The sequence below is a fragment of the Nicotiana sylvestris genome, chromosome 3, assembly GCF_000393655.2.
Source record: "Nicotiana sylvestris chromosome 3, ASM39365v2, whole genome shotgun sequence".
Lineage (NCBI taxonomy): Eukaryota > Viridiplantae > Streptophyta > Magnoliopsida > Solanales > Solanaceae > Nicotiana > Nicotiana sylvestris.
Genome location: NC_091059.1, coordinates 221,263,552 through 221,274,034, shown reverse-complemented (window position 1 = coordinate 221,274,034; position 10,483 = coordinate 221,263,552). Strand labels below are relative to the sequence as shown.

The window sequence follows — 10,483 nt, the reverse complement described above, 5'->3', positions numbered from 1 at the left end:
TTTTCATACAAAGAATAAATAGGTGATGGGTTTTCAATATATTTGCCTTATGCTTCTTATGTTTTGATGATCTAATAAACTTATTGTGAAGAACCAGATAGAGAACATGACCTACATGGTATACATTTCAAATGAATAATGTCTAGTCTGATCTCCAGCAAATGAATGAACAACCACAGGGAGGAACCCAACAGGGACCTGGTCACCTGGTCCCTTAGGGTTCTCCGACAGAAGTACAAGTCTGTGACTGTCCGCAACTATTACAAAGAGGAACACAACAGGGACATGATCCCTTACGGTTCTCTGACAGAAGTACAAGTCAACTGTACAACTGGAACGTAACAGCAGAAAGTGACTATCTTGCAACTGTTACAAAAGAGGAACACAACTGGGACCTGGTCCCTTAGTGTTCTCTGACAGAAGTATAAGCCAACTTTACAGCTGGAACGCAACTGCACAAAAGTGACTGTGTAGCAGACAGTGTAGCAGTCACTTCTCATTAGGAAGAAGTGTGTACCAAAAATTGACATCGCCATCCATTGTGATGTCTTTTGTACCTGGTGCAAGGCACAAGAAATTTACTTGTGCATTCAGTGATATTCTCTCAAGTATAACAGTGTTCATCCAGCATTGAAGTCACTGGTGTGTCAAGAACAAGAAGACAACTCCACTAAGGATCGGTTTCATAATGAGTTTATGTATATTCGTAGTTGAGTTGTAATCTTGTTATTTGTTCTTTATTGTATCTCTTATCTTACTTTCTTAGAAGCTTTGTCTTAGGAAAACCAAAAATTCGTAAACTTCCGAGTTTATATTGTGACTAGGATTAGTCATAAGTTTAAAGTCTTTGTAATTAGAAGAGTCACAAAGTGGCTTGTGGTGAGAGCAGTAGCGAAGCCAGAAATATTTCTAAGGGTATTCAAACTTTAAAAAAGTAGAAAAAATTTTCTGACAAAGGGTGTTCAATATAGGTTTTATATATCTAAAATCAATATTTTACTTATATACACAGTATAATTTTTCGTAATTTTTCGGCGAAGGGTGGTCAGTTGACCACCCTTTGCTCAAGGTGGCTTCGTCTATGAGTGAGAGCATCACAAGTTAGTTGAAGTCTTTGTAATAGGGTTATTACAAAGTGGCTTGTAATAGTGAGATTGCAAGTTAGTGAAGTTAAAAGCCTACAAGTGTAGGTCGTGGTTTTTTGATCCCCTTGTGTGAGATTTTTCCACGTAAAAATCTCTTGTCTTCTTTACTTACAGTTTTATTAGCTTTCTCAACTTAACCTCATGGAGGACCAGGTACTCTACTGTTTGGTGGACTCATACAAACTAACAATTGGTATCAAAGCAGGTTCTTTCTAAAAGGTTAGCACTTAGAAAGGGTCTCAATGGCTGCTCCACCCAACTTTGAGGAAGGACAATCAACCTACAGACCTCCTAGATTGAATGGTCAGTACTATGACTGGTGGAAGACTCGCATGCATGATTTTATAATGGCCGAAGATTCAAAACTGTGGGACATCATTTGTGATGGTCCACATGTTCCTATGAAGAAGCTTGAAGAAACTGGAACAATGGTGCCAAAAGACAAAAAGGAGTACAGTGATATTGACAGAAAAGCTGTAGAAAAGAACTATCGCGCTAAGAAAATCTTGGTATGTGGTATAGGACCCGATGAGTACAATAGAGTCTCAGCTTGCAATACTGCCAAATATATATGGGAAGCGTTGCAAACCGCACAGGAAGGAACTATTCAGGTTAAACAATCCAAGATTAACATGCTCACCGCAGAGTATGAGCTCTTCAGGATGAAGGATGATAAGTCTATACAGGATATGCATACCAGATTCACATCCATCATAAATGAGCTTCATTCACTTGGGGATGTTATTCCCAGAAACAAGCTTGTAAGAAAAATCCTCAGTGTTCTACCTGGTTCTTAGGAAAGTAAGGTAAATGCCATCACTGAAGCTAAAGATCTACAAACTCTAACCATGGATGAGCTGATTGTCAATCTAAAGACATACGAGATGAAAAGAAAGAAAGATAGTGAAAGAAGAGAGCCAAAAAAGAAAAAGAACCTGGTACTCAAGGCTGAAAGCAGTGACTCGAGTGAAGAAGATAGTGATATGGCCTATCTTACGTTAAGATTTCAAAAGATGGTTCGAACGAATGATGGTATACCAAAGAGGGGCAGTTCAAGTAAAGCAAGGAACAATGATCTCTGTCACAAGTGTGGAAAGTCAGGGCATTTCATCAAAGACTGTCCACTTGCGAAACGGGAGCAGTACAAACAAAATCCTAACAAAACAGAAGAAAGGAACCTGGTTCAGGACAAATGATTCAGTCGAAAAAGTGTAGCTGACAATATTGTGAAACATGCTCTTGCTGCTTGGGGAGACTCCTCTAGTGAATTAGAAAGGGAACCAGATGCAGAAAGCAGTTCTATGATGGTAGTGGAAACTGAAGCAACGAAGTATGATTCACTGTTCGTGCTGATGGCTCAGTCTGATGATGATGAAGAAGATGAAGACGATGAGGTAAATTTTAGGGATGTTCAGAGAAATATGAAATCCTACTCTTCTGAGAAGTTAAGGTCATTAGCAAATGTTCTAATTGATGCTTATTATAGACTTGACAATGATAAGGAGACCCTGACCATATAACTAGGAGAAGCTGAGCAATCTAGAAATGATCTGGTGGTCTGTGTAGTGAAAATGAGAGAAATGACCTGATGGTAGTAATTGTTGACTTGAATGAAACAATAGAAGGTCTTAGCAATGAGAAACACACTCTAGAAGAAAAAATTGCAGCTACTGAGCAAGAAAGGGATATTTTTTAGTGATAATCACTGACCTAGAGGAAACCATTTAGGGACTCAATAGATAACATAGGACTGTGAGGCTTGGGAAAGGGAATGAAGTAGCTAGTAAGACACACATCAAGCTTGAACATGAATTAAATAATGCTCTGTCACTCAATTGAGAATGTGTACTATGTGGATGACATGAAGTACAGTCTCCTAAGTATCTCTCAAATCCGTGATAAAGGGAACAAAGTAGAGTTCTTGTCAAAAGAGTGCACAGTTACCAATCTGATGGCTGGCAAAGTGGTCTTAGTGGCCAAAAGAGGTCTTAGTGGCCAAAAGAAACAAGAACATCTATGTTGTTGACTTTGAATCTTTACAAGCTGGTAATATGAGATGCTTGAGAAGGACCTGGTTCGTGGTCTGTCAAATTCAAGATTCACTTAGAGTCAAAAAGATCCAAGTGAAGATAAAATTAAAGGTAGTATGCATCAGATCTGACCACGGGACAGAATGTGACAACGCCAAATTTGATGAGCTTGTAACAAAAATAGAATCACACACAACTTCTCAGCACCAAGGGCTCCACAACAAAATGGTATTGTTGAAAGAAAGAACAGAACTATGGAAGACATGGCATGGACAATGCTCATCGATAATGGAATCGCCAAGAATTTCTGGGCAAAAGCAGTAAATACTGCTTTCTACTTGGTGAACAGGTGTATGATCAGGTTCTTCTTGGATCAAAACCCACTATGATCTGCCAAATGAAAGAAAACCAAAGACAACTCATTTGAGAACCTTCTTGACTGAAAATGTCATGTTCTCGACAACTGGAATGACCAGCTTGGGAAGTTCAATGCAAAAGGCGATGAAGGAATCCTTCTGGGATACTCTCCACAAATCAAAAGTCACAAAGTCTACAACAAAGGGCACACTAAGTGGAAGGAAGTGGTCATGGGGTATTCAACAAGACACCTTCCTCTGATCAAGAAAGAAACGGTGATGATCAATATGATGAACCATCTCTGGTCCCTAGGAAATATCTGAGATTTCAAATAGGGAGACTGATATGATGAGTAAGATGAAGGAGACAGGTGAAAGACAATGCAATATCATCTTCCATTTCTCACAAGGAACCTGGTACTTTACTTACTACCACTAAAGTTGAAGAAAGAGTGGAGATGCAGCTCATGGCACTCCACAAGCAACAAAACAAAGAGTGTGGGAAAATCAAATTAACCTCCCAAGTTCCCCTACCAATCAAATCTCAGTCCCAAACTAGAAACACAAAATCTCTCATCTATGTGGCAACTTAATCACTCCCTTTTATTCTAGGGTTAGATAAGTATTTAAAAACTCAACAAAAAAAAAATCTTAGTCCCTTATGTATCTCCACTCCAGAATAGAATCCAAACTCAAGTTCTTAGGAATCCTACTTGAAGGCTACCAAAAGAAGTTTGAGATACCTTAAGAGAACTTAGGACCTGGTCCTGTATTACCCCACGAGTGACAGTTTTTAATCCTGTTGGGTATGATGATGTTAACTGTGCAGATTTTCTTGTGGACAGGAAAAACACTTATGGAATGGTTCATTTGCCATGTTCATGTCTCATCTCTTGGGGCACAAGGAAGCAAAACTCAATGGCCTTGTAAACAACTGAGGAAGAATGTGTAGTGGGAGCATCCTGCCGTGCTCAAACCCTATAAATTGAGCAGCAACTGGAAGATCTTGGGGTATCTTCTGATGGTATATCTTCTATATCCAGTTCAAAACAAGAGGACCAAGCACATTGAAGGGTAGCATTATCTTCTGAAGGTCAAAATGGAGAAAGGGTTGATCTATGGAAAATCCTGCAGCACGAAAGACCAAATTCCATATACCTTCACTACAGCTTTGAGTAGGGAACATTTTGGAAGAAACAAGGTGAAGCTGGGGTATTAAGATCTAATGGAGAACCTGATTCCCCATCAGTTGGCCATGAAAAACACCTTCAGGTAAAATTAGCTAAAGTGTTTTCTGGCCAAGCCTAACTCATATCAATACCGTTGCAGGTAAACACGCATGACGATCATAGAAGCTAAATGTACAGTTATGAACTGCGAAAGAAGAGCTGCTAAAACCCTTTTCAAAAAATTGTTCGGGCATCAGGTTCCTGTACCACATGTTAGTAGTAATGTGCTTATTCTGCATGTCTTCTCAAATTCAACTCAACTACCACATCATCCGACTTTTCAAAGTTTGCATGTCATGTCTTGTCTTTCAAATCCCTTCATCCTCTTTGCACGATAACATTTTCCCACAAACCTGCTACCTTTGCAAGAACTATTCAGAACCCATTTCTCTCTCTTCCAATCATTAGTTCTTCTTCCAATAAAACTTTCTTTCTCCCTCACAGCAAGTTATGAACCTTCATCTGTTTTGTATAGTTGTGATCCTCTTTTAATCTCTCTCACTCTACTTATCTTTCAAATACTCCTATAATGGCAATCGAATGATCGCCTCATTCTCCCACCATTCACACCACTCCCACTTCCCTATCATCCTTGAAATCATCCATAGAGATTCACTATTTCACCCCTTCCAATACTACTGTACCCATGCCTAGTTCCTCATCTTTTCCTATAGTCTTTCATTTTTTGAAAAACCCTGTTTTTCTCCCATACATTAAGAACTCTATGTCTCGTCACTCCTCTAATCTCATCTAAGAACACTCAGGGGTTTCACCTTTCAAGTGTCAGAGGTCCTTGAGGATGATCCTGATCAGTATCTGAACTCCTCCATTTTGGACTTAGTAACTCTCACAGAGTCACCAGAAAAGGAAGCGGCGCATAACATCATGGCTATTGATGCTGAGAGTCTGATAAATGAAGGAGCATATCTCTCGTCTGAGTATCAGGGGGAAGAAACTCCATTCCTAGGCGATGTAAGAACCATAGCACTCCTCGAGTCTTCGGCTCATGAGACGTTCCCAGAAAAACCTACTGAAGAACCTGATCCTCTTCCAGGAAAACCCACTTTTGCACCTCCTGATCATCCTAAGCTCTTAGAATCCTCCTCCAAGTCACCCACTATCAGGTCACAACAGAAAGAGGGTTTTGAGTCTACATTAGAGAAAAGTGGGATGAGTGTCAAGACAAGGAAAAAGAGGTTGATGATTTAAGGGAAATTTGTTACTGACAAGAGTATTCCATTAAGTGGGAATGACAAAAATGCTCCAAAGGAACCTGGTTCCTTAGTGCAACAATCTATGAAAGCTCAAAAGTCTGTGGATAAAGCTTCCGATTAAACTATTGGGAAACAAAACGATGCATCCATGAATGGCAGCAACAAGTCTAAAAAGAGTCCAGTTGAGCAAGCCATGTCTGAAGATGATACTGTGGGGCTAGTAAGCTGAAAAGGAAAGTCTGTTGAAGGATCTAGCAAATGAAAATGGGAAACTGTCAGAGAACCTGGTGCTCTGAGGACCATGCCCAGTGATAGTGGTCTTTGGCAGCAGAGATTAAGAACTCAGAAAGTCTTGTGGCTTCATACATTTGACCGAGCAATTTCAAAGATGGCCGGTATGAGACAAATTTTGGAGATAGTGGAATTTCAGCAATGGGAGCACTTGTTTGAAGGGATCATGCCTCTGGTGTACGAAGATGCGGTACAAACTTTCTACGCATCTCTCTTCACCGTTGAGGGGGATCACATTTGTGCTCTAGTAAATGGAGTAGACATTGTACTCGACGCTTCAGCATTGGAAAAGGTTCTCATAATTCCATGTGAAGGAATGTCCTCAATCAAATGTGTATGTGGTGTCAACTTTAGGAGAGCTATCATGAAAGAACAAGTTATTCAGTAGGGGGAACAGGTGCATAAGAAGGTATTACTTCCTGAGTATCAGCTTCTTTTTTAACTGGTCAATAAGGTGCTCTTACCTCGTTCTGAGAGACGGTCCATTGCCACAAAACCAGATATGGTCTTAATGGAAGTGCTTGATGAGTTTGTCAAAATCAATCTGCCAGCAATCATGATAGATCATATGCAAAAGGTGGCAAACTTTAAAGGTGAGAATCATGGGCTGCCATATGGCTTTCTCCTCACTCAGGTGTTCAGATTCTACAATGTCCCCTTGGGGAATCCTAAAGTGGGCACACGTAAACAAACCTTCTCTAAAACCACTTTAGAAGAATGTGAATGTGTATAAAGAGTTGGTGGAAGCATCTCGACCATCTCTCATTTGATCAACGCTCAAAATGTAGCTTCTAAATAGATCAGAATGTTGAGAGCTCAAAATGCCATACTAGAAACTCAGCTCAGTCAAGCAGTTAAAGGGCCTGATTCTGTTACTGCAGAAGTTGCCCGACTGACAAAGGAAAACGATAAGCTTCGGGCTAAATTGCTTGAAGAACAACTGTCTGCAAATACGAGACTGGACCTGGTTCTCAAAACCATCGATGCCTCTTCTTCCAAGCCTCCTTCTTCTAGTGTCCCCTAGGATCCTCTCAGTGGCCAGCTATTTTTGATCTAATATTTTGTGGTTGTTGTTTTCTTTTTGTTTGATTTTTTTTGTGATGGCATGCTGGAATTCACTATTACTGCTCCTGTCTTGCTCATTCCATTATTAATATTATTAAAACAACTCTTCGTTTTGCTTGTACAATGTTGTGTTCCTCTCGCTTCTCTTTTCTGTCATGTTGTGTGCACATATGTGGTATGAGTTAGCTGTATTAGACTTCTTTATGCTAATTACCTACTTGTGTCTTTTTTTAATGATGCCAAAGGGGGAAAAATGTCATAAGGGATCTGAGATTAAGGGGAAATCAATCAATGTCTGAGGGATCTGAGATTAGGGGGGAATCAATCAATGGTCAATGGTCATGAGTTGATTTAAGGGGGAATCAAAAGCTAACGGTTAGGGGGAGATTATGTAGTTTGGGGAACTTGTGTAGTTTGGGGAACTTGTATAGTTTCTGGTATCTTATCTGGTTATTTATGCTCTAAACAAATACTATCAATGCCTCAGTTTGTCATCATCAAAAAGGGGGAAATTGATGGGTTTTCAATATCTTTGTCTTATGCTTCTTATGTTTTGATGATCTAACAAACTTATTGTGAGGAACCAGATAGATAACCTGACCCACATGGTATACATTTCAAATGAATAACGTCTAGTTTGATCTCCGGCAAATGAATGAACAACCACATGGAGGAACACAATAGGGACCAGGTCACCAGGTCCCTTAGGTTTCTCCGACAGAAGTACAAGTCAGTGACTGTCCGCAACTATTACAAAGAGGAACACAACAGGGACCTGGTCCCTTACGATTCTCTGACAGAAGTACAAGTCAATTGTACAGCTGGAACGTAACAACAGAAAATGACTATCTCGTAACTGTTACAAAAGAGGAACACAACTGGGACCTGGTCCCTTACTGTTCTCTGACAGAAGTACAAGTCAGCTTTACAACTGGAACGCAACTACACAAAAGTGACAGTGCAACAGACAGTGCAACAGTCACTTCTCATTGGGAAGAAGCGTCTACCAAGAATTGACATTACCATCCATTGTGATGTGTTTTGTACCTGGTGCAAGGCAAAAGAAATTTACTTGTGCATTCAGTGATATTCTCTTAAGCATAACAGTGTTCATCCAACATTGAAGTCACTGGTGTGTCAAGAACAAGAAGACAACTCTACTAAGGATCAGTTTCATAATGAGTTTATGTATATCCGTAATTGAGTTGTAATCTTGTTATTTGTTCTTCATTGTATCTCCTATCTTACTTTCTTATAAGCTTTGTCTTAGGAAAACCAAAAATCCGTAAACTTCCGAGTTTATGTTGTGACTAGGATTAGTCATAAATTTAAAGTCTTTGTAACTAGAAGAGTCACAAAGTGGCTTGTGGTGAAAGCATCACAAGTTAGTTGAAGTCTTTATAATAGGGTTATTACAAAGTGGCTTGTAATAGTAAGATTGCAAGTTAGTGAAGTTAAAAGCCTACGAGTGTAGGTCGTGGTTTTTTGATCCCCTTTTATGGGATTTTTCCACGTAAAAATCCCCTGTCTTCTTTACTTACAATTTTATTAGCATTCTCAGCTTAACCTCATAGAGTACCAGATACTTTACTGTTTGATAGACCCATACAAACTAACAATAAGTATGGGGACAACAGATCCCCTTGCCTAATACCTCTTGTAGGGGCAAAATAATTAATTCTAGAGTCGTTAACTTGGATTGTAATTTTTGATGAGGAAATACAGTTCATAATACGCTTAGTAATGTTTGGGGGGAAATTAAAGAAGGTGAGGGCTCTATAAATGAAGGACCATTCAAGACAATCAAAAGCCTTTTCTAGGTCAATTTTTAAGAACATGTTGTGTGTTTTACCACGGTATTTATTCATTTTGAGCATGAGTTCTTGAATAATGATAGCATTGTCACTAGCCTTCCTATTTTTTTTTATAAAGCTTAATTGATAAGGGTTAATGAGGCTATTTAGGAAAGGCTATAATCCATTTGAGATGACATTGGTAATGATTTTGTAAATAGTGTTACAAAGTCCTATATGCCTAATTTTTTAAGTTATTTGCATTGGGAATTTTGGGGATAAGACATATTAGGGTGTCGTTTATACCATTAGGAATTTTCCCACTATTGAAGGCTTCTTTACAAAGATAAATTACCGAGTTGTCAATTATGTTCCAATAATTTTGGAAGAAAAAGGATGAAGTCCATCCGGTCCCGGAGCTTTGTATGGTTTAAAAGAGAAGTAAGGTTTAATAATCTCACCGTTTGTGAGAGGATTATCCAGTGAGGATAGGTCAGTGTTCACTACAAAAAAAACTGGATTTAGCTACGAACGTCGTCGCTAATCTGTCGCTAAAATGCTCGTTGCTAGAAGAATCTTTTGATAATCCGTCGCTAATCCGTCGCTAAATGAGATTAGCGGCGGATTTTTCTGTTTAGCTACAGATTTTGTCCATCGCTAAACCCTGATTTTTTTAGTAGTGGTTGTTATAACTTTTTGGACCGTATCTTATTGCATTCCAATCACTGGAGGTGTGTGTTATTGTGAAAATGTTACTAAAACACTTTCTAGTATGATTGAGGATGACCTTAGGATCATCGATCCGATTGTTATTTTCATCTTTAAAGAAAATAATCTTGTTTCTTCTTTTCCTATTGGTAGCCATAATATGGTAAAATTTTGTATTTGTATCTCCCTCATTGAGCCATTGAATTATAGAGCGGAGTTTCCAATAGTCTTCCTCAATCTTTAGGATATTATTAAATTCAAGTTTTAAGGCAGATTCCAAAATTTGGAAAAATAGCTCGAATGATAAGCAGTAGAAGTTTGAATACCATTGAGCCTGGCTAAAATTCGCCTTTTATTCCTAAATATATCACCAATGGACTTTGGTCCTTGATATATATATATATATATATATATATATATATATATATATATATATATATATATATATATCCTGAACTCAAATAGTCTTCAACGTATGTGAAAAGTGAACGTTTTAAATCCTAAAACACACAAATATAGAGAAGCTCTTGACTCTTTCAAAATCGATCGAAATCTAGCTGTAATAAGTTTCTAGCTTTATTCCATCACTCGGGTCAATTGCATAAGTTAAATGTATGATTAAGACATACATTCAATTTCAAAGTATATCTTA

General features: G+C 38.6%; 1 protein-coding gene across 1 annotated transcript; it reads left to right on the top strand.

Annotated features, from left to right (window-relative positions):
- The first annotated feature begins 1,387 nt into the window (after window positions 1-1,387).
- On the top strand, window positions 1,388-2,665 carry LOC138888706 (uncharacterized). Its single transcript, XM_070170618.1, has 4 exons — window positions 1,388-1,885; window positions 1,943-2,083; window positions 2,159-2,241; window positions 2,347-2,665. Exons 1-4 carry the CDS (start codon window positions 1,388-1,390, stop codon window positions 2,663-2,665), a joined length of 1,041 nt encoding a protein of 346 aa, XP_070026719.1.
- The last annotated feature ends 7,818 nt before the right edge of the window (window positions 2,666-10,483 follow it).

Excerpts from the sequence above, each read along its gene's own strand:
- LOC138888706 (XM_070170618.1), top strand. The coding sequence starts at position 1,388 with ATGGCTGCTCCACCCAACTTTGAGGAAGGACAATCAACCTACAGACCT. Across the intron at positions 1,886-1,942 it reads AGCTTCATTCACTTGGGGAT|GAAAGTAAGGTAAATGCCAT; the intron begins GTTATTCCCAGA and ends CCTGGTTCTTAG. Across the intron at positions 2,084-2,158 it reads CAAAAAAGAAAAAGAACCTG|ATGGTTCGAACGAATGATGG; the intron begins GTACTCAAGGCT and ends AGATTTCAAAAG.